Here is a 24,989-nt window from a genome sequence, read left to right as displayed (position 1 = left end):
GGCGCGTCCATCCACCCCCCCCCCCCCCCCCGAGGACCCCCGAGGACTGCCCCGAGACCGCCAGAGCTATGGGGGGGGGGACACTACTCACCATACCAACCACATCAGGCACTCCGGGCAGACAACCTCTCCACTCGGGGTGGGAGTGCTGACGGCCAAGGGGTACTCTGCGACTCAGGTCGAACCAGGTCATGTGCGTCCCGGCGAGGTGTTTTACTCGCAGGCCAGCCCCCGTCCATTGGGGCTCTGTTGTGGCAAGGCCTAGCGCTGGGCTATAACCTGCATACGCTCGCTGGCCTGGCTGGGAGACCCTAAGGATCTAGGATATTCAGTCCAAAACCCAGTCCGGCTGTTGATTGCAATTCTCTCAGGAACATAACTAGCTAAAAATTTTTATTTTTAACAAAGGTTCCCTTTATAAATAATAAAGACAAGCTAAGACCGAAGTCCCAGCCAGGAACTAGGTCCTACTCCTAAACTAGGCAGAAACAAACTGAATCCTATAGCAGAGTGAGTAGGTGTATGCCTGCAGGGATTGACCTATAGGCATGGTAAAGATTTTTCCTGCCTAGTGTCCTACTCCTGTGGGGGGCAGCATAAGCCAATGGTCAAGAAGAATATGGAGCTGCATCTGTCAATGAATGATAGAGAAAGCTGGATCTCCAACAGCACTTGGTAAGCTGTATTAAAAAAATTTCTGACTTGGACATATAAAAGTTACACTTTTCCATGCTCTCCAGCACCTTGCTTTAATCTCTGAACACAACATACAGCTGTATGCTTTGAGGAAAGCTCTGGGAGAATATAAGTGCTAAACTAACAGCAGGAGAACAAAAGCTGATAACATAGGTTATCAGCAGCTACCACTTATATTTATATTTGTCTCTCGAGTGCTATGTAACCTTAAAGAAACACCTCTGTCACCACAGTTTTTTTTTTTTTTTTTTAAAGAGACCCCTTACCTGTTGAAGCAGAGTTGTCCTCAATCCATTTATTTAACTGCCAGGCAGATCCAGCGTTGTCCTTCTGTGACGTGCTGCTCATGTGTCACAGTCCATGTCCTGTGCTGTTATCTTAGTCCTCCTTGGCTGGTGGGCTGCCTGGCTGCTTCCGGGATCAGAGCCCAGCCCACAATTACGGGTATCAGCTCCACCCTCTGGACATTCCTACTCCTGTAATCACCTGATATATGTGACAGGGGAATGGGTATACATCACTCTCGCTTAGGCAAGAATGTTGGGAGTGCAGAGAAATCAAGCTATTCAGGTGTGTAAAGGTCCAATTGAAGCACCCCTGAGGTCTCCTCTACTCCGTTTCCTCCAGTGAGTCCTACCTATCCAGATTGCCAAGGTTTTGGCAGGAAAAGAGGCCTCTACAACTAGGCTTATAGTAATCCTGCTGCATCAATGACATGGATTAGACAAAGAAGAAACATTCTCGCCACCTGCCCCATGAAACAGGGAAACACTCTGAAGCTGTGGTAAGGAAGGGCCTCTAAAAAAATGGATTTTTGTAAAATCTTATTGTAAAATCCTTTTCTCTTAAGCTCATTGACAGACGTAGTCCTCCTTGATTAATATCAACTCGGGTTATACTGCCCTCTACAGGAGTAGGACTAGATAGGAAAGAAAACGTTCTGGCCACACCCTAGGGGCAGTCCCAGAGGGTATATCCTCTCACTTCCTGCTACAGCAAATCAGTTATGTCACAAAGCAGTGTTTAGAGAATTTAACCCAACCCAACTCAAAAACAGAGGGGCGGGTACTACGTCTGTCAATGAGCTTAAGAGAAAAGGATTTTACAATAAGATTTTACAAAAATCCATTTTTCTCTGTCGCTCATTGACAGACGTAGTCCTCCTTGATTAATATCAACTCGGGACGTCCCAAAGCAGTGCCACAAATGAGGGGTGGGAAAATGGAAATCAAAATCCAATCTAGAAGGCCCAACCGGTGCCAACTAGAATTTTAAAAGGCTCATCAATCAAAAGATGAGACTCAACAGAAATTCCAACGGAAAAAAATCCTCGAGGTAGACCACCGGTCTCCTCAAATTGCGGTCTGCAAAACCTTGCGGCCAAATGAGGCATCCACCGATGCCATCACATCAACTTTATAAAATTTTGTAAAGGTATGCACCGACTACTAGGTAGCCGCCTTGCACACCTGGACCACTGACGCCTGATGGCTCGAGTGGAGTGCGCCTTAACAGGGAACGGAGGATTCCGACCGTTAATAGAATAAGCCTGTACCACCGTCTGTCTAATCCATCTGGAGATAGTCACGGCAGATGCAGGCAACCCCTTTCTGGGGCCATCCGTGATCACAAAAAGTGAATCCGTCTTACGGAATGATTCCGTAGTCTTCAGGTATACCCTGATTGCCCGCACCACATCCAAGGAATGCAACGCACATTCCCGAGGATGACTGGGCTTAGGACACAAGGAAGGTAGCACAATATCTTCATTCAGATGAAAGTCTGAAAACCACCTTAGGAAAAAAAGATGACTTCGGATGAAGAACTACCTTATCCCTATGAATCCCCAGATATGGGGAATGACACAATAATGCAGTCAGTTCTGACACCCTGCGTGCAGAAGTGATAGCCACCAAGAAGGCCACCTTCTGGGAAAATGTAAGCAAGGGAATCTCCCTGATATTTTCAAAGGGAGGTTTCTGAAGAACCGACAACACCAAATTAAGATCCCAGGGTGGTAAGGGCGCGCGCACTGGCGAAGCCAAGTGCTGCACCTCCTGGATGAAATTCCGCACCAAGGAATGAGTAGCCAGAGGCTTCTGGAAGAAGATTGCTAACGCTGAAACCTGACCCTTGATAGTGCTCAAGGATAGTTTCTGCTCAACCCCCTTTTGCAGAAAAAAACAAGATTCGGGTCACCGAATAGGTACGTGGGGGAAAACTCCTACGATTCACACCACGCAATATAAGCCTTCCATGTGCGATAATAGACTTTGCTGGAAGTCGCTTTTCTTGCTTTAATTAGAGTAGGAATAACTGAAGCTGACAATTCCTTGTCCTTCAGTACCTGGGTCTCAATGGCCAGGCCGTTAAAGCCAGCGACTGTAAAGCACGATGGAAGATCGGTCCTTGAGACCGCAGATCCCCCCTGAGAAGAAGTCTCCAAGGAGCGTCCGCGACTAGTCTTGCCCAAGTCGGCGTACCCGGCTTGACGAGGCTAGCCCGGAATACCAGGATAACTGGAGTTCCCTCCACCTCTATCCTGCGGAGAAATCTCAGCAGTAACTTGAGAAGGGGGAAGACATACAGTAGCTGATACTTCCCCTACGGGGCGCTCAGCGCGTCTGCTGCGTCCGCTAGAGGATCGCGGGCGCGAGCCCTGTTGAGCCAACCTGCCAACAGATCCATCTCCGGGGTGCCCCAATGAAGGGACAGCTGGTGAAATACCTCTGGATGAAGAGACTATTCCTCTTGATCCAGAATCTGACGGCTGAAAAAATTTGCCTGTCCACCCCCGTGATAAATATCGCGGAGAGAACTGGAACAACTGTTCCCCCAATAGGAATGTTGGCCACTTCTATGGCCTCCAGGGCACTCTTGGTGCCCCTTGGTGATCGACATAAGTCATGACCGAGGCATAGTCCGATTGGATCCGAACCGGGCTGCCCTGGAGCTGCTCGGTCCAGTAAATCAGACAAAGTCTGATCGCTCTCAGTTCCAACACATTTATCGGTAACCTGGAATTTATCAGAAGAAATGACTTCCCCTGGCTGAGCATCGGAGACCGAAGCCACCAGACCAGAGCCTCCCTGGTCCGCTCGCTCAATCGGATCCGATTGTCCAGGGAATCGGGATTCAGATTCCATATGAGAAGAATCTCCTCTTTGGAGAATTCGGGTATGAGACTGGGCAAACGGTACTGCCTCTAAAGAGGCGACCATCAATCCCAGCCAGTTGACGGACAGCAACATCCGAATCATTGACTGAATCTTCTGGAGTTTCTCCGCATGGAGAACCACTCTTGCCAAGGATGTATCCAAAATTAGGCCCAGATAGTTCAGTCTCCTGGTGGGAAACAGGGATGATCTTTGGGAAAAGCAACAAAAACGCTGATGTCCTGCGAAGATGGGGATATGAAGATAGGCATCCTAAATGTCTATGGACGACAGGAAATCCCCCTGATGCAGGGAGGCCACCACTGTATCGATGGACGCCATCTCTTCCAAGACCAGAATTGGACACACCTAGCCCTTTTTCCTGGGCATTGTGAACAGGTTCGACTAGAACTCCTCCAAGGAATGGGAACTACCACTGCTTGTTGTATCAAGCTGTCCCCCGCAAAGCTTTTTAAGCGACCCGGGGATGTCGAATATTGGAAGGGAAGAATCGCACTGGTGGAAGTGATCAAAACTCGATCTTGTATCCCGACCATATGACCTTGCGAACCCCTTTATCCGGGATTCTGGAAAGCCCTGGATCCGGAAACCGGTGAAGACGTCCCCCCACCCTAGAGATGGGTGGGACCCATTCTGTCAATCCAACGGGATAACAGTGGCTTTATTTAGTCTGAAAATCGGTGAGTCCACTTTTGGTGGTACCGTCCATCTTTGTAATGAGGGATTCCTCAAAATGATAGCGCCTAGCAATGCGTTTGGAAATAGCAGGGGCTCGTTTACGGACGACCCCATTTGAGCAAGGGAACCCCTTCATCATTTTGGTAGGCTTGCTATTACCAAAAAAGGAATATGAGTCTCCGCTACCTCTGCCGGTGTAACCTCAAGATTTAAGGTTTCCCGGACAGACACAACTAGTGCTTCCACCAACGCTTCTTGTGCTATGGCGGAGGCAGAAGCGTCCTCCTTACTGTCTGAGGAGACCGTACCTGAGACAACAACCCCAGAAAAGGGACTGCAATGACCAGCTCAGAATCCGTATCTGAAGTATCAGATGACATAGGGGTAGGCGGGGGTCGCTCTTCTTGACCCCCGTCCCTGACAGGCTACCTCCACCCGGGATACCAAAGACTCCAAAACTGCTGATAATGCATCATCACAAATGGGGTACTGGAGGGTCCTGCGGCCACCCCGAGGGGATCAGGTGGGGATACATGTGTGGCAGGGTTCATGTAACAAGACACTTGCCAGCAAACACAAAAAAATTAATTGCAAGAAAAAAACATTTTTTTTTTTTTTTTTAACTTAGTCCCCCAGCGCAATAGCGCCCCTCAGTCTACCTGCTTGGACCCCTCAGAAAGAGAGAGAGACCCCAAGGCTCACCTGATGCACAGAAGTTTCTTATCAACTTGCTTCCAGCACTGTCTGTTACAGACAGGAAGTCTTTGGCTTGCTTTCCCTGGGCCAAGGAGGCGGCTCCGCCCCTTTACACACCTTCCGGCGCCTCCCAATTACTCCACGAGGTGTTTGGTCACCTCAAACATGGCCGCCCCCATGCTGGAGACACGAGGCTACGCAAATATGGCGGCCTCGTGCGATCTGCAAGAAAAAATGGCGGCGGTCTGTATAGGATAGCGGCGGCTTGCAAGCTAGCAGCGGCCTGTGGGAGGTGTGCATTCGGCCTGTGCGGCCTACGGGAATGCCTCGGCCTGCGGGAGGTGTCCTCGGCCTGCGGGAGGCTGTGCGGCCTGTGGAAGTGACCGGCTTTCTGGAGGGATAGCGATCTGTGGCTGCAGTACTCAGGCATAGGCATCGGCCCGTGTACACACTATGACAGGAAGAATACCTCTATCTTCATGGTAATGCCTTTTAGTAGTCTGCCACTGACTTCAGTCACCCTTACAGTCATATAGTGACTTTAGATCGTCAGCTCCCAAACCAAGCCTCATGGTTTCTATTCACAAAATCACACTCAAAATTGGGGCATCTGTGACCTGTTATAGGATAGAGGGGAGACCCAGAAACTGAGTGTCCGACCATCCCAGAGAGGGGCCCGCATCCACCAACAAACCCAACAGGGGGAGAGGGGGGAACATTCTACTCACCATACCGGAACCAGGCGGGCGCCAACTCCTGACAGAACCCCTCTCCACCGGGGTGGGGGGGCTGTCGACCAATACGGACGCCGTGACTCTGCTGGTCATTGGCGTCCAGGCGAGACGTTTAACTCGCAGGGTCAGTCCCCGTCCAGTGGGACTATGTCGCGGCCGACCCAGCGCGGAGCTATGGCCTGCACGCGCTCGTAGGCTGAACTGGGGTGACCACTGGATCTCAACATCCAGCCCGTCGCCCAGTTTCAGCGTACTTGCTTGAAGATCTCACAGGAACACTGGAGAAAAAAAGCTGTCTAAAAAAGTATTTCTAAAAAAAATCCTGCCAGGACCGAAGATCCTAGCAAGGAATCTAGGTCCTTACTCCTAACTAGACAGAAAAAAACGGATTTGCTGTAGCAGGAAGTGAGAGGATATACCCTCTGGGACTGCCCCTAGGGTGTGGCCAGAACGTTTTCTTTACTGTCTAGTCCTACTCCTGTAGAGGGCAGTATAACCCGAGTTGATATTAATCAAGGAGGACTACGTCTGTCAATGAGCGACAGAGAAAACGGAATTTTTGTAAAATCTTACCTGTAAAATTCCTTTCTCTGAGTCATTCGACAGTCGCCGCCTCTTCATATTCGTCACATATGGGGTATTAGACTTTGCTCCGAAGGAGTAGCTAGGCAACAGAATATGTTAACAATAAAGCTTTAACATATCCCACCCTCAAGGGGTGGTCCCCTCAGTCAATACCCTCCTACTTCCTGCAACCATATCTCAGTTTTAGTGGAATAGCAGTAGAGTACACAATCAAACCCCATTAGAGGGGCGGGGGCGGCGACTGTCGGAGGACTCAGAGAAAGGAATTTTACAGGTAAGATTTTACAAAAATTCCGTTTTCTCTTACGTCCTCCGACAGTCGCCGCCTCTTCATATTCGTCACATATGGGGACGTCCCAAAGCAGTGCAAACATGAGGGGTGGGAAACGCATTCGCGCCAAAAGGCAACGCAGTCTCCGCATCAAAGAAGGAACCTTACCAAAGGAAGGAACCAGCTGGGCAACAGCAAAAAACAAGTGCTCAAAAGGAGCAACAACCCAGGAAAAGACAAAAAACCAGGGGATACAAAACTTATCCCAACAGCCAGGAGTCCCCAACAAGGGACCCTAGGGAACAGCCGCACTAAGAACCTTGCGGCCAAAGGAAGCATCCGCCGATGCCTGAACATCTACTTTGTAGAATTTTGTGAAAGTGTGCACGGTCGACCAAGTCGCCGCCTTACACACCTGGGCTACAGAAGCCCCATGACGACAGGCCCAAGACGTACTCAGAGATCTAGTCGAGTGCGCCTTCACAGGCACAGGGGGAACCTTCCCCTGCAAGGCATAGGCCTGTTCAATGGTCTGCCTGATCCATTTGGCGATGGTAGAGGCCGAAGCCGCCATGCCCTTCCGAGGACCCTCTGGAAGAACAAACAAGGAGTCCGTCTTTCGAAAAGACTCAGTCGACTTAAGGTAAACCCTTATCGCCCGAACAACATCCAGAGAGTGCAATCTCACCTCCTTCGGATGTTTAGGCTTCGTGCACAACGAAGGCAAGACAATATCCTCATTAAGATGGAAGTCCGAAACTCGTTCGGAAGAAAAGAAGGATTAGGTCGCAAGACCACCTTATCCAAATGAATAACCAGGTACGGAGACTTGCAGGACAAAGCCGCCAGCTCCGACACTCTGCGAGCCGAAGTGATCGCCACCAAAAAGGCGACCTTTTTGGACAACATAGACAACGAGATCTCCCTGATCTGTTCAAAAGGAGCACGTTGTAACACAGATAGAACGAGATTCAAGTCCCAAGGGGGCAGAGGATCCCGCCTCGGGGGAACCAGATGCCGCACACCCTGAATAAAGGTGCCAACCAATGGGTTGGAAGCCACGGGACGTTGAAACAGAACGGCCAGAGCAGACACCTGACCCTTTATCGTAGCCAGCGCCAAACGCTGATCAACACCCGTTTGAAGGAAAGACAGCACACGGGACACCGAGTACGTGCGGGGTGAACACCCCCTGGACTCACACCAGGCAAAATAGGCCTTCCAAGTACGGTAATAAACCTTCCCCGAGGAAGATTTCCTCGCATTGATTAAGGTATGGACGACCTCCGGAGAGAGACCCCTCTCCTTCAGGACCTCGGTCTCAACAGCCAGGCCGTCAAAGCCAGCGACTGTAAAGCAGGATGGTATATCGGTCCTTGAGACAGTAGATCGTCTCGAAGAGGCAGACGCCACGGGGCGTCGACCGCCAGATTCACGAGGTCTGCGTACCAGGACCAGCGAGGCCAGTCCGGTGCCACAAGAATCACCGTGCTGCGTTCCGAGTGTAACCTGCGAAGGAACCTGGACAGCAACTGAATCGGTGGAAACGCGTACATCAGCCTGTACTGATGCCACGGGGCCACTAACGCGTCCGACGCGTCTGCCCGAGGGTCGCGCGTCCTTGCCACGAACCTCTTCACCTTGTTGTTGAGGCGAGACGCGAACAGGTCCACATCTGGAAGACCCCACTTCGCGCACAACGTCTGGAAGACAGCCGGATGGAGAGACCATTCCCCCTGATCCAGGGTCTGGCGACTCAGATAGTCCGCCTGCCAGTTCTCCACTCCCGGAATGTGAACCGCCGTTATCGCCGGGACATGAGTCTCGGCCCAAGACAGAATGTCGGCCACTTCTCGAGCCGCTCGGGCACTCTTGGTGCCCCCTTGGTGGTTGATGTAGGCCACCGCCGTGGCATTGTCCGTCTGCACCCGAACCGGGCAACCCTGCAGCCGGTCCGTCCAGCGATGAAGACAGAGACTTATCGCACGCAATTCCAGAATGTTGATCGGAAGGGAAGACTCCCCCTCCGACCAAGTCCCCTGAGCGGACAGAACGCCCAGAACTCCACCCCAGCCCGACAGGCTGCCATCCGTGGTGATTACCGTCCACGAGATCGGACGAAACGACTTGCCCCCGGACACCAACGGGGACTGGAGCCACCACAGAAGGTTTTCCCTGGTGCGAAGACTCAACGAGATCTGAAGATCCAGAGATTGAGGTCGCCCGTCCCACCTGGACAGGATCTCCGCTTGGAGACCCCGCGTGTGAAACTGTGCGAAAGGAATCGCCTCGAAGGCCGAGACCATCAATCCCAGACATCTCATACACGTCCGCAGAGACGAGTTCGGAACGTCCCTGAGGGACCTGACTTCCTCCCGGAGAGTCCTGAGTTTGTCTTCCGGCAGGAAGACCTTCGCCTGCACCGAGTCCAGTATCATTCCCAGATAGGGGAGACGAACCGACGGACTCAGTGTCGACTTCGGAAAATTTATCGTCCAACCAAACTCCTGTAGAGTTTGCATCGTGACAGACAGGTCCTCCTCCAGACCCTGGCTGGTCGCAGACCGAACCAGAATGTCGTCCAGATACCCCAGGACAGAAACGCCCTGGGCCCTCAATAATGCCAGAACCGGTGCAAGCACCTTGGTGAAGACCCGCGGAGCCGAGGCGAGACCAAAGGGCAACGCCACGAACTGGTAGTGATCCTCCGCAATGGCAAATCGAAGGTACCTCTGATGACCCTCGAATATGGGGATGTGAAGGTACGCATCCTTCAAATCGATGGAGGCCATGAATTCCCCCCGGAGCCAGGGCAGCCACCACCGACCGCAGGGATTCCATGCGGAACTTGCGAACCCGCACAGAGCGGTTCAGAGCCTTCAAGTCCAGAATCGGACGAACTTTGCCCTCCTTTCTGGGCACGGTGAACAGATTGGAATAAAACCCCCGAAACCTGTCCCGATGAGGCACCGGAACCACCACTCCCTGAGCCCTCAGGTCCCGCACCGCCAGGTGCAGGTCCCGCAAGCGCTCTGGAGACAGTTGAAGATTTGAGGGAAAAAATCTGCTCTCCGGCCGAGAGAGAAACTCGATCTTGTAACCAGATCGAACGATTTCCAGAACCCATCTGTCCCGCACACGGGCCAACCAGGGCTGAAGAAAACCGAGCAAGCGTCCCCCCACCCCAAAACTGGGTGAGGGCGCCCCTTCAGGCCGAACTGTTATGGGCTGCAGGTCCGGATTGGCCGGACTTCTGTTTACCAGACCAGGGCTTCTTCTGAGAGCCTTGACCTTTGAACGGTTTGCCCTTGTAGTGCGGCCGAAAGGCACGAAAGGACCCCTGAGGGGGCCGAAAATTAGCATGCTTCTTCCCAGAAGCCCCCTTAGCCTTGGGGAAATGGGGCAAGAGAGTGCTCTCACCCCCGGTGATCCCCTTAATCAACACATCCAAGGACTCCCCAAAAAGGCGAGACCCATCATAAGGCAGATTGGCTAAGGTCTTACGTGAAGATTGGTCCACCGACCAACATTTCAACCAGACCAGGCGGCGAGACAACACCGCCACGCTGTGCACACGTGCAGCCAACGGAATCAGGTCCAGGTCCGCATCACACAGATACATGACACCCTGGTGGATCTGATCCACCATATCCAGGGTCGCCGGCGAGGCCGAGTCGGCCACTAGGACGCGCCTAAGCATCTGCGTCCAACTTGCGATCGCCTGGGCCGCCATGAGAGAAGCAAACAGAGCCTTAAGCATAGAACCCGTAACAGAATAAGTATGACGGGCAAGAGACTCCAATCTCCTATCCGTGGCATCACGGAAAACAGGGGAACCCTCTGCAGGAATCGCAGTGGCTTTGTTCAAAACCGCAATTGCATGATCCACTGGTGGAGGCACACACCACCTTTCATCAGTGGCAGGCGAAAAAGGATAACGCAGCTTGAATTTACTCGGTACCGCAAAAGGCTTGCGCAGATCGCGCCATTGATCCTTAACAGCGCGCTGAAAATCAGCATTGCAGGGAAAAACCTGCGGCGACCTGCGTTTCCTCTGCGTCCCATAAGCCGCCAAGGCAGCGGGGGGACACACTTCGTCCTGCAAACGCAGCGTTTGCTTAATGGAAGCAATCAACTCATCCATGATTGCAAGCTCTTCAGGCGAGCCAGGGGGAGAATTATCAACCCCCTCAACTTCAGCCTCCACCTCAGACCCCACTAGATCAAGAGAGGAGCGGGACCCCGATAAGGAGGCCCCTGCCAGAACAGCCCCATCACCTTCACCCTCAGAATCAGAGGAAAGAGCAACTCTGGGCCTTTTAGTAGATTGAGCAGCCACCAGCATTTGCACCTGAGCAGCAAGGCCAGCCACAATAGTGGCTAAATCCCCCCCCTGGGGGGGAAACAGCGGTCCCCTGGCTTTCCACCAATACTGTAGGAAATTTGCCCTCCTGAGAATCCATTGCCCCTGTAATGCCAGACAACCAAGGGTTAACTGCCCCTTTTAAGCAAGCGCGGCAAGAGCAGCCCACCGCACCACACTCAAGCACAATGAGACCCCCACAGGGAATATGCAAACTGAACACAGGCAATGGATAGCAAGAACAGAAGGATAAAACCTGAGGAGACCCTCGCCGCTGCTGCTGCCTCGATCGGTGTTCCAGGAAAGAGGAAGTGATGCTGCCAGGGCGCTTCTATGTAAGCCTATGGAGGCTACAAGAAAATGGCCGCCATGCATGTAAACCATGCGGCCGGAGCGGGTGTAGGCAAAATGGCGTCGTTTGGCGCCGAAACCGCCGCTCCACAGTGCATTAAAACACACATTACATTCCAATATCAGAATACATGTCAGATCGCCGCAGCGATCGCCGTATAGTGCCCAAACATGCCAAAAAAACATGCCCCACAGCACACAGCTTCTCACACTGACCAGTCTGACACACACAGTGTCATACAGCTCCCCCCCCCCCTTGCAGCCCACAGCATGCAGTCGAGAGATAGGGAGACAAGCAGTGTGAATAGAGGCAGGTTACACAGTCCCAGACTGACACCCCCCCAGACAGACAGGTCCCCACATAGATACACTTACCTCACATGGCGTGGGGGACCCGCACAGGCGAACAAGCCGCTGCACATGAGGCAGGGAGAGTCGCAATTCAAGACGCACAAAATGGGGGTTAAGAAACCGCACAGCGTCCAGTGAGGTAGCCACCTCACCAATCATCCCTGCACCGAACAGGGATGGGTCGTTCACTGTGCCAGGAGCGTTACCTGGCTGAACGCTCGATGGCAGACTGGGAAGCCACTGACCCACGACCTGCGACCAGGGGGATCAGCCCGAGACCCAGTCCGCATGATCCTCTTCGTCCGAAGAACTAACTAACGCTGACAAAATAACAGCTAAATAAAGGTAGAGAGAAAAACTCAAACAAAATATTAAAAAGAAGAAAGAGTCTGGGACAGAAAGTCCCAGCACAGAGAGAGCCAGCCACTCCTGACAAGCTAGACATTAAAACAGATATGGTTGCAGGAAGTAGGAGGGTATTGACTGAGGGGACCACCCCTTGAGGGTGGGATATGTTAAAGCTTTATTGTTAACATATTCTGTTGCCTAGCTACTCCTTCGGAGCAAAGTCTAATACCCCATATGTGACGAATATGAAGAGGCGGCGACTGTCGGAGGACGTAAGAGAAATCTATATTTCTTGTTTCCCTAACTTGGAAGATCTAGCCAGGGGGATTATTACTCAGGTTAACAGTGTCGTCATAAAAATTAGCTATAAAACAAGTTAAACAGCGAAGAACAGAACTGCACAGAATGAACATTACAAATGCAAAAAACAAAAGCAACCAGCATGAACAAATGCATATCTCAAAATGAGTCAAGCAACAGGCAGTGTAAACACTCCAGAAAATGTTATGTCACATGCACAAAAGCAGGAAACAGAGCAGTGGCCATATTTCAGAACCTCCAACTTCAATACACTTGAAGAAGGAATGGTTCCTGGTTACATGGAGCATGAACAAAGCACTGGCAGGGTGGGTGTAACACAGGTTAAAGACTGCAATTATTCAAATACAATACAATAAATCTAGTAAAATAGAATGTGCTTTTTCATACAAAAGCAGGCTCTTGAAAAAGCTTGTTTAAAACATCTGGAAGAGTATGACTGTTTCCATGGTAAGGGTCATCAGTTTTTAAAAGGGTTCTCTACCTTCAAATTACCGAAAGCTCTTGGCCCATATACGTTGTACTGTATTTGTGACACCTTCCCTTCATATGTCATTTCTTTCTCTAGATTTCTTGTACGGTTTTGACAAATCTTAAAACAGTTCTATCGCTAAAACAGCCCTACCATTCTGATAGAATAAAAGATAAAAAATACTTGCCCTCTGCTGCACAAAAAAACGACTATACAGTCGGCTGCAAGGGCCTGGCGACTGACCTCCAGTCAGTGCCAAATAACCAGAGACTTTGCCTGATCTCTGATTTTCCCCTGAAGCTGAGATGACAAGACCAAATGCATAGACATGTGGATACGTGACAGGCTGCCTTGGTAGCAGGGGTGGACAAAAGGTAGGTTGTTGTAAGTAAGACTCTGTCTTAAGCAAAGACTTTATTATTATTATTAATGTATAAATCTGCTGCCACAAACATATAAAAGGATAACAAAAAAGGCAACAGCAATTGACGAGAATTACACAATGGCCAATACAACAACTTAAAGGTAGGGAACCCCTTCAACTTCCTCTTACACATGGGATTGATTACATCCTACAACACTGCATTTTACCTCGCTATCAAACCCCAAGAGTGTCAGCAGATAAGCACCTCTCGACTATTATTCTACAATATGGACTAAATGCTCTGAAAGCTGGAAGGGCGCATACGTTTGCAGTACAAAGAAGAGGGATGCAAGAAGGCACAGCCGAAATACTGGGTAAGGAGGTGACATACCAAAATAGAATTATCCAGCAAGACCTCCTGCAGGAGATAAAAATGACAGATGTGTGAGGAAGGGACAGCTAAATGTAATAACAGCACATCGGGGCCTAGTTCAAGTTTCCCCTTCTATTAGGTTACTCTTGATGCTACAAGTCTAGTATATATAAACAAATCTTGCACAAAGAATCTCCTATGCTATTTGAAAGTATTTTTAAGAAGACTCCAAATTGCAGCTTTATATTTTGTAAAAGTTTAAGGCTGGAAATACATCAATGCATTTTTAGGTGCGTGTGTTTATGACTGAAAGCAATAGAAAAGCATGAAAACGCAAGTTAACGCACATAAATGTCCAAAAGCCCATTTATGTGCAAAGCAAAGTGTGGGTGTTTTCATGTGTTTCCATTTATTTCAACATAAAACCTGTGTGCCTAAAACATGTGTTCTGTGCTCCTAGGGTAAGGAAAATGTAATATTCTTACTCTTTATTCTATTTTCACAATCTTTAATGGCAATTTAAATGAGAAATAAAGCAGTGCTCAAATACAAATTCTGTGTACTGTACAAAATGTAAAAGCAAAATCAGCAGCTGCACTGAAACATTACTTCTTGTAAGATTGACCGATATAGTCAAATCAACAGTAAAGCCTTATCAAATCCCAATTGTGGTACTTTATGCCACTAAACTACCCCTCCTGTTACTATATTTAGAAAAATTTCACATTTCAAATATGGTGACATCAAAGCTTTTAAATAAAAGAAAACGTAAACATATTAATCAGTACTGTTTGGTGTCTACACAGCAACACTTACACACAATGTTGGCACCAAGCTGGACAGGTTGACATGTTTAGGGGCAAACATATGTAGCTGTTGTAAGCAGGAGATGCCCTGGGCCTGAACCAAGCAGTCTGGATTCTCTTGCATCACTGAGCAAGCCAACAAGCAGTAGTTCCTTTGTGATGCCACTGATTCCCCACTTCCTATAGAAGAAGTACAATTAAATAATATAGACATAGTTCTAAAGGATATACAAGAAAATGAGGGAGCAATTAATTACAGTAATAAAGACTAGAGAAAACAACAAAAGGCAAACTTCCAGTACAAATCAGGAAAAATGTCAAACTTGACAAGAGTTGTGGTTCTAACTACATTTTTGTTACCTTAAAATCTTTTTATTTTTGTACATTGAAATACACAGTGACTCAGAAATTCAGTCTGGTTTTACTATGGCAAACAGAAACAATGTAAGCCAGCCTCTAAATAACTCATCCTCTACCCAGCATACCTCAGTTTTGTAAGAAAGCACTAAACAGGGCCAACAAAAATAGAGGGGTGGACTCAAAGATACACTCAAGATACATTATTTTAAGTACAAAAACCTTATTTTCTCTATTGTCCATTGAAGGACACAGGAATTAAGAATGACGTTGAGATGTCCAAAAGCACAGCAGTCCAACTGACAGGTGAGTAACAGCCACCCCAGAAGGAGCCTGAAACCATCTGCAACACAAAATTACCGGAAGGACCAATGTCTGGACCTGAACTAGATGATGTGATGTTCCCTTTGGAACAAAGGAGCATGCTAGCAATCACTGGAGGCCATAGAGAATTACCTGATGCTCAGACCAGGGCAGATGAGATCACTGCCAAGTGGAATGACTCTACCTAAAAAAACAAGTGGAAAATGGCAACAATCCCATAATGAAAAAAAAATAAATAAAATAGTATTATATATATATATATAAAGACCAACAAAAGTAAAAATGGTCAACAAAGAAACCCTAGGGCAAGCCTCATGTTATCATTTCCCTGGGAGGTGATGCAGGCTCACCTGAAGAGCAGTGGCAACCATTCTACACCAGAGCTGCTGATGCTGGAGATGGGTCAGGAACACCAGTGGTCCCAGTTTACTTTGCTTCAAACTGACATAATGTCGTAGCCCTAAGGATCACCCCATCAAGAAGGTTGCTGGAACAGGCAGGCTATGGTGCAGAGACTTTTTCCAGGGCTGCAGATAAAGTAGTCCAGTTCAGGCAATGGTTGAGGAAAGCAGACAAAACAGTTGCCAGGTCCGAGCAGAGGTCTAAGCAGGCAGCAAGTGACAGGCAAGTAAGATCGCTCTCTAGGACTCAGGTAGTTGGTGATCAGTCACAGCACCAGCCACTTCAAAAGCTGGAGCATAAATACCCTTCTTGTCAAAGACATGCCCAGCATTATTATTGGGAACGCTGAACGTTCCTGCAGGGCTCTGCGAGTACTGTAGGAAGTCCTTTCTTAGGTTTTATAAGAACCATTGAGAGTCTTGGCAGGGTTTCTGCAAGTACCACTAAAGTCCTGACAGTGGTTCTGCAAATACCATTGGATGCCCTGGCACAGATTCTGTTGTCTTGGCAGGGACTCAGAGTAGGAGTTTTGGAAGTTCTGAGATGAATTCTGAGAGAACAGCAATTACTCCAGGAGAACAGATTCACAAGGGAGGGCAAGCGAAAGGCCCAGCCCCAAATTTCCCAACTCTTGGAATCAGGGATGGGAGCTATCAGGAAAAGAAAGAGGTTGCCTGGCATTCCATCTTACACATGATATCCATGAAAATTAAGACCCTAACAGTGTAATATTTCAATAGAAAGCCAAAAGAATCCATGAGACTAGTAGCAAGTCAGGGGTAAAGCAGCAGAATTACAGGGTGTTCTGCTTGCTGACAAACCAGTGGAATACAGGGTTCGCTCTCTCGCTAGCGAAAAACATTACTATTGGATGAGAGTCAGATGATAACACTACATCTCTAAGGTAGACTGTGTGGTTGAAAACACTACTTCTCAGTAAAGGCCAATGTAAGGGACCAGGTTACTTATTCAAATCACAGAGAGAACTCTCTAACCTCCCTCCCAGGTTAAGGTCTTACAACAACTAGATGTGTTTCTGAGTCCTATTTAAGGAACAGACTTGCATTAGGATCCTTAAAAGAGACTGGGACTAGCTGCAAGTAGAGTCCCCTCAGTATACAAAGAAGAGACTATCTCATTCACCCTAGGACTGAAGTGTCATGTCTAGGATTTCTTGGCTTATAGGGACTGTGTGGGTGTTTAGCTTCAATTCCTAAGTCCCAGATACCAAAGGTCAGGCTAAAAAAAGACCAAAACAGTCAACAAGAGGAGATCAAACAGTGTTGGGGGAAGATTCCTCCATACTTATTAGCCTCTGAGAAGATGAACTTACCCTGACAACTAAGAAAGGGCACACTGACTCACAGGATGTAGAAATGTTTAGCATGTATCTGACCTTACCTTCAGCCTCACCTATTGGTGACCAATACTTACCAACATTAGATATATGTGAGGCCCTCTCAGGTTGAAGCTTGTAGATGTTAGGGCCCTCAAAAGAGTTTTGTTTGTAAAGGTCGAAAAAGATGGCCATCATTAAAGCCGAACTCCAGAAAAAGTAAAAATACCCCCTTGCAGTGGGGCTGCACTCACCCTGCAGGGGTTAAAAGTTTGTTTAGGTCTAGAGGACTAGGAAAAATACTTTTACTTATCTGATCCTCCACTCCCACAGATTCCTGCATGCCATTAGCCTGGTCCTGGCAGCCTCTTCTGCCTCACACTCCGCTGTCTGAATGCTCTCTGACATCATCAGGGCAGATGCTGGGCTCATAGCCCTGCAAATGACATGAGGATGCTGAAGAAGAAACTGTCGCTGGAATCAATGCTTTTTCTTAGCCTACACATAAACAAGCATTTAACCCATTTCTCAACTGCAGGGGGGGGGGGGGGGGTAGTACTTTTCCCAGGGTTTAAGTGATTGTAAAGGTTTCCATTTTATTTTTTTTAAATAACAAACATGTCATACTTACCTTTTCCGTTTAATTGGTTTGCACAGAGCAGCCTTATAATCCTCTTTCCGGGTCCCCTGCTGGCGCTCCTGTACTCTCCCTTGCTAAGTGACCACATAGCAAGCCACTTGCTATAAGGGCACTCATGGGTGCTCATTCCTGAGCTCCGGCGTGTGTGTAAATAAGAGCAGTGCTTGTCCGCGCCCCCTTCTCACTGGCTGTGATTTAAAGCAGCAGGAGCCAATGCCTCCTGCTGCTGTGTCTGTGCCAAAGAAGAGGAAGAGAGCAGTGAGAGCCTCTGCTCTAGTGTACATTGCTGAAATTAGTTCAGGCTCAGTCAAGTATAAGGGAGGTAAATCATTTTTTGAATTTAACACCACTTTAGGAAAAATGTCTATTCATTCCACAAAGAGGGTTGCCAGAAAAAGGCACTAGGATAGATAAAGTATAGAGATTTGAGAAATAGCAGATGCTATTCAAAGGGCACTGAGAAGTCAGGACCTTGTTAGGAAGACAGCAATAGGAACTCTATTCAGCAGACCATGTAAATCAGGCGTTTACTCTGGAAAGGGAGATTCCCGAGAGGTACCAATTATCACAAGGGTTTCAACTGTATTATGTAACATTTTCTTAAAGAATGGGGTTAAATCCCAGCTGGGATACAATGCCAAGTTCCAACCTACAGGGGTACTGGGCATCCAAGGATTTGGGGAACAGTTCTAGGAAGAGACACGTATGCAGTAACAAAAGACGGGGAGCTGAAGGAGTTGTCACACACAAGGACTTAGCCAACACGCTAAAAGGGGTGCCCTGAGTACCAAAATATCAGAGAGGTAGACTACCCAAGGAACTGTCTGGATATACATGTAGTGCCCATACAGAAGTGGTGGCACATCTTCATGCAGGTCTATTACAGGGTTTATGGCTTAGAAGGTCTACGAGTACATACTGCCCAAGCAGATGAACAAAATGGGTTTCATTCTACCCTTGCACAGATCTCCTGTCTTAAGGCACACTTGTGGCATCACAAATGGCTCTTTCAAAGCAGATCTGAAAAAACAATGTCCATCAAATTACTCAAAAAGCAGGTGTAACGGAAAGGTCTTGGAAGATTTAGGAGCTCTAAAAGCCCCAAGGTGTGGAACAGCAAGCAGGCTGACCCTCCAGATGCAGGATAATACACACTGCCTTAGTAAGGTTAGAAAACGTCTCAAATATCAAATTCAACTGCAGGAGACTGGGGTGACCCAAAAATAGTCTCCTACAAGATACAGAAATCGCATCAGGGTTACAGGTACTGCTTGGCTTACGAGCTCAGGAGGGTCAGAGACAGACCCTGTTGAGGATAGCTCTACAGCCTGCTTACAGACTCTAAAAGGTAGATTGCTCAAGTAACTTGGCACAAATAGGAAATCCAGAGAGGGCATGGCTGTTCTTATGCGCACAGGGGTGTCCTTGACCCGCCCAATGAAGCTGAGGGACTTTTCAATGAGAATGACAATATTATAATAGAGATCTCAGTTTCCAGATTACAGCCATCAGTTCCATCTGGGGATACCTGGTTAAAGTTGTGAGAACCCCTAGGGGAGTATGGGCAGCAGGATTGTCCTTTGTGCGTTTTTGGGAAGCACTGCATAGAAATACAGTCAGGTCCATAAATATTGGGACATTGACACAATTTTAATCTTTTTGGCTCTATACACCACCACAATGGATTTGAAATGAAACAAACACGATGTACTTTAACTGCAGACTTTCAGCTTTAGTTTGAGGGTATTTATATCCAAATCAGGTGAACGGTGTAGGAATTACAACAGTTTGTATATGTGCCTCCCACTTTTTAAGGGACCAAAAGTAAAGGGCTGCTCAGCTGTTCTATGGCCAGGTGTGTGTTATTTCCTCATTATCCCATTTACAAGAGGCAAATAAAAGGTCCAGAGTTAATTTCAAGTGTGCTATTTGCATTTGGAATCTGTTGCTGTCAACTCTCAATATGAGATCCAAAGAGCTGTCACTATCAGTGAACCAAGCCATCATTAGGCTGAAAAAAACAAAACAAACCCATCAGAGACATAGCAAAAACATTAGGTGTAGCCAAATGAACGGTTTGGAACATCCTTAAAGAGAAAGAACGCACCGGTGAGCTCAGCAACACCAAAAGACCTGGAAGACCACGGAAAACAACTGTGGTGGATGACCGAATCATTTTTCCCTGGTAAAGAAAACACCCTTCACAACAGTTGGCCAGATCAAGAACACTCTCCGCGAGGTAGGTGTATGTGTGTCAAAGTCAACAATCAAGAGAAGACTTCACCAGAGTGAATACAGAGGGTTCACCACAAGATGTAAACCATTGGTGAGCCTCAAAAACAGGAAAGCTAGATTAGAGTTTGCCAAACAACATCTAAAAAAGCCTTCACAGTTCTGGTACAACATCCTATGGACAGATGAGACCAAGATCAACTTGTACCAGAGTGATGGGAAGAGAAGAAGAGTATGGAGAAGGAAAGGAACTGTAATTGACTGCAAAGGATTTGCAACCGAGTATTAAAAAGTGAAAGTTGGGGGCGTGTCCAAGATGGCGACCAAAGCGGACGCTTAGTGAGGGAGCTCCGGTGACCTGCCCGCTTATATCCTAATTATCTGCTGCCCTGCCGCCCTCTACCTTACCTGAGGGACTAGTTGTTCTTCCTGCACTGCTATGACCAGGGGTCGACGTCCTCGGCGCGATGCTTGTCTGCCTCGGATCCCGCTGCTCCTGCCGGCGCGAAGGCCGGGCCTTGTGCTCCCTTTAATAAGGCCACCCAGACGGAGGATGGCGATCCCGCACTCCGAGAACAAAATAACTTCTCGGCCCTCATGCAGGCCATCTCCACCTGCCAGACCACCCTGACATCAAAAATTGATTCTGTTCAGCTGGACATTGGTTTAATTTGGCGGGACACGGACAAGTTCCGCACAAGGCTGACAGAGGTGGAGCGCAGGGTGGGTGACACAGAGGATACCCTGAGAAATCACGCGGCCTCCATGCATATCCTCTGTGTCAAAGTGAAGACTCTGGAATACCGGGCGGAGGACTCAGAAAACCGTAACCGCCGAAACAACCTGCAGATCTTGGGTCTTCCGGAGGGAGCTGAGGACCCTAACCCTGCTGATTTTACGGAGCGCCATTTCCGCAACTTACTCCCGCAGGCTGCCTTTTCACCATTTTTCATGGTGGAACAAGCTCACTGCATGCCTGCTCGCAGGGGGCCTCCCGGAGCCCCGCTGCGCACTTTTATCCTTTGTATGTTGAATTTTCGTGACCGTGACCTGGTACTGCGGGAGAGCAGGAAGCAGGACGCCCTATGGTTTGAGGTGATTCGGCTGATGATCTTCTCTGACTTCTCTGTGGAGACAAAGAAGCAGCGCAAATCGTTCGACCATGTCAAGCTGGCCCTGCGACAAAAAGGTCTAAAGTATAGTATGCTGTTTCCGGCCAGGCTCCGGGTGCAGGAGGCCTCGGCCTGGCTGGAGTCCTTGCCCCGCCGCTAGGTCCTGTGATCCTTGCAACTTACCCTCAGCTAGCGGCCTTGTTGTGCTTCGGTGTTCCTGACAGCGGGATGCTCCTGATTCCTCTCTGCGACTCCTGGGACCTGCACTGACTGGTGGACTGTTTACTTCTTTGTCTGGGACCATCTTTCCCTCCTTTTTCTCCTCATTATGATATCTTGAACCTCACGTGGAACTGTGTCCCCCTGGGAACTCCGAATGGTCCCCCTTCTTGTTTTTGGTTTCCCTCTTTTTATTTTTTGCCCCCAGGGAGGTCCCCCTTTTGGTCTGCTAATTCCCCCCCTTTTTTTAAAAAATATATTTCTACTAGTACCTGCTGTGGGTCGGTTACCTATACACGGGCAGTGTTATTGGTGTTCCTGGTGTGCTGGACTGTTCCTCCCAGACGCCCTCTTGGTATAGTGTCCCCCTTTTGACAATGGTCATGTTTGGTTTGGGGTCTCAGGCTCACCCATGTTTTTGGGGTGTTGCAGGGTGGGGGGAGGGGGGGCTGTGTGTATTGGGGAAGTTTTTGTTATGGGTTTTATTTGTTTGCCCTATGTGTTTTTTTGCCACCAAGGTATGTCTTTATTTCTATGTGCACTTTGTCTTGCTGCTTCCTGCACTGAATGTGTGAAGTCGGGTTCATATTTCTGGTATGTGGCCTGAGTCCACTTTGGGACGTGGCTGAGGACGGGAAATCCCCCTTTTTCTTCTTTTTTTCTTCCTGCGCTATGGCCCCCTTGAGATTAGTCACGTGGAATGTGCGGGGCCTGAACACCAAGTTTAAGCGCTCCTTGGTGTTTTCCTTTTTGCAGAAGCACCACTCGCACATTTGTATTCTCCAGGAGACCCACCTCACGGGCGCCAAGGTGTTGGCCTTGAAGAGGTCATGGGTGGGGGCCTATTATCATTTCACCTTCTCATTCTACTCCCGTGGGGTCAGTGTTATCGTACACCGTTCCCTTTCGTTTGTACTCCTGGATCTCCATTTGGACCCCGATGGACAATATTTTATGCATGCTTTGTGTGATCGTCTGGAAATGGTGATAGCTGGTTTGTATGTCCTTCCGCCTGCTGACCTGAGCCTTCTGCGCAAAAACCAGGGCCTTGTGGCTCGCTACTCTACTCGTAACCTGATTTTTGCTGGGGATTTTAATATGCCACCCAATCCATCCTTAGATAGGCTTCGCCCTGACCCGGCGACTGACTCTGGTTTGGCCCGCTGGGTGGAAGCATTTGGTCTACAGGACGTTTGGCGCTGGAAACATCCTTCCCTGCACCTATATACTTGTCATTTGACCACTCATGCTACTTTATCTCGCACAGACGTGATCTATGTTAGCTTGTCCTTGCTGCCCAGGGTATCAGGGGCTGCCATCCTACCGTGGGGCATTTCAGACCATGCCCCGGTGGCGATGGACCTCTCTACGGACTCAGCGGTGGGTCAGGGATTGTGGCGGCTTTCTAGGTTCTGGGTGACAGATGAGCGGATTGTGTCGGCAATGTCCTCTGAGTTGGGTGAGTACTGGCAACATAACGATGGCACTGCCACTCCGGCTATGGTGTGGGACGCCTTTAAGGCCTATGCTAGGGGCAGGTACCAATACAACATCTCTAAAGCTAGGGGAGAGTCCCGGGTTAAATTGTCCACGGCGGAAGCCAAGGCTGCGTCCCTGGAGGCTGACTACCTATCCACGTTTAATGGGGGTACGTATTCTGAGATGCAGTCCGCGTACTGCAAGGTGGCGCTGATCCGCGCCGAATCGTGCCACCGCTTCTTGCTTTCCAAATCCCAGCGGGTGTTTGAGCAGGGGGAATGATCTGGCAGGTTGTTGGCCTGGCTGGTGACGGAGAGGTCTAGTATTGCTAATATAAGGGCGGAGGATGGGACACTGCTCTCGGACCCTGCATTGATTTAATGATTTGAGGAATACTATTCCTCCGTTTATACCTCCAGGGCGGACTACCCACCAGGGTATTTGTCGGCCTATCTAGATGGGATTGATTTCCCATCGCTCACTCCTGCGAAGGCGTTGGGCCTGGATGCTCCCATCTCCCTGAGTGAGGTTAGGAAGGCGATAAAATCCCTACAGACTGGGAAGACTCCCGGCCCGGATGGCCTGCCCACGGAATTTTACAAAACAAATCTGGAAGTTGGCCCTTGCTATCATGGGACACTCTGCACGGCTCTGGAGGCAGGCTCTCTCCCGCCTTCTATGTTGGAGGCTGTTGTTGTTGTCCTGCCTAAGCCCTGGAAGGACCCCCGAACTGTGTTCCTCCTATCAGCCTATTTCATTGCTGAATGTGGACGCTAAAATCCTAACGAAAATATTGGCCAATCGTCTGAACTCCATTATCCTATGTTTGGTGCACAGGGATCAAACTGGATTTATGCCGGGCAAGGGTACGGACATCAATGTCCGCCGCTTACATACCAATATAGCATGTGCCGCGGCGGGTGACTCACGGGGTGCTGTGGCTTTGCTTGATGCAGAAAAAGCCTTCGATTCCGTGGAGTGGGGATACTTATGGCAGGTACTACTCCGATTCGGCTTTGGACCTAGGTTTATTGCATGGATTTGCCTATTATACGAGGCCCCTACGGCTCGTATACGTACCAATGGCCTCTTGTCCTCCCCCTTTCATTTAGGCAGAGGGACACGGCAGGGCTGTCCGCTGTCCCCCGGTCTATTTGCTTTTGCCATCGAGCCGTTGGCTATAATGCTTCGCGACGGATGCTGTAGGTGGCCTGGTGGTGGGACAGGTTGTGGAACGCGTCTCACTCTATGCAGATGACGCGCTCCTATATCTCAATGACACCTCGGATTCCCTTGCTGCGGCTCTTTCCATTATTGATAGACATGGTGTATTTTACGGGGTTCGGATAAATTGGTCCAAATCCAGTGTGCTACCTCTCACCGATGCAACTCCCCCCCCCCCCCCCGGCGGTCATACCCCTGCAATGGGTTACCCAGTTTAAGCACCTTGGGGTACTTGATAGTGCGCACGGATTTGTCTCGCTATCTTTCGGACAATTTGGAACCTGTCAAAAAAATTAATATAATACTGCGCTATGGATACATATGTTTTTACCCTTAAAAGAGAATGCTGCTGTTCAAAAATACTAGTATTCTAAAAATGACAAAAAGGTGATACACAGCGCAAATTAGGGTATGCCAAATAAAGTGACTGGTGCTTAAATAGTATGTGTATAAATAATAAATAAAATTGTGCAATAGTGTAACCTTAATTGATTACCAAGTGCAATAGTGTAACCTTAATTGATTACCAACTTCACCCTGACATGAAATAAAGTGCTTCAATAGTGTAAACCAAGTATAAATATATAGAGCAGAAACATATACGTAATGTGCGCTGGTCCCGGCTTGCGTTCCACCGCAACCGGAAGTGACATATACTTCAAGCGTAAATCGTAAATTGCATTGATGCGTTTCGCCCTCTTCCAGACGGAGGAGGGCGAAAACGCGTCAACGCAATTTCTGGTTTACGCTTGAAGTATACGTCACTTCCGGTTGCGGTGGAACGCAAGCCGGGACCAGCGCAGCCCGTGCAGACACCGCAAGTCCGGAAGTCTCCTCTTGCGTAGGAGATTATACTACCACAAAGGCTTTTTATTACTCTGGAAAATGTGAGTGTTATATTATATATTATTTAATAAATCGTTGAAACGGGATTACACTATTCTGAGTCTTCCTTCCATATGGTCCCATATCTATTGACCTGTCGAGGAAAGACTGTTTACTGGAGTCCAAAAGATCAGCCCTAAAAGAAAAGAGCCCACTCCACACCGGACTAAGTGCGTTTGACCCACATGCAATATTGC

At 48.8% G+C, this 24,989-nt stretch overlaps 1 protein-coding gene across 2 annotated transcripts in view; it reads right to left on the bottom strand.

The window, feature by feature from the left end:
• Nucleotides 1-24,989, bottom strand: part of HEATR5A (HEAT repeat containing 5A) — a 277,280-nt gene that overhangs the window by 84,042 nt on the left and 168,249 nt on the right. Inside the window, exons 20-21 of one of the 2 annotated variants that reach the window (XM_082275260.1) lie at nucleotides 14,593-14,762; nucleotides 13,795-13,821 (exon numbers count right to left, since the gene is read on the bottom strand). In XM_082275260.1, coding sequence (XP_082131386.1) covers nucleotides 13,795-13,821; nucleotides 14,593-14,762 — 197 coding nt within the window. The remainder of the gene's footprint in view (nucleotides 1-13,794; nucleotides 13,822-14,592; nucleotides 14,763-24,989) is intronic. The other variant, XM_082275261.1, reaches the window with a different exon arrangement.

This window comes from Pelophylax lessonae, assembly GCF_965119305.1.
Source record: "Pelophylax lessonae genome assembly, chromosome: 13".
NCBI classification, from domain to species: domain Eukaryota; kingdom Metazoa; phylum Chordata; class Amphibia; order Anura; family Ranidae; genus Pelophylax; species Pelophylax lessonae.
This window is presented reverse-complemented; position numbering and strand designations above follow the sequence as displayed.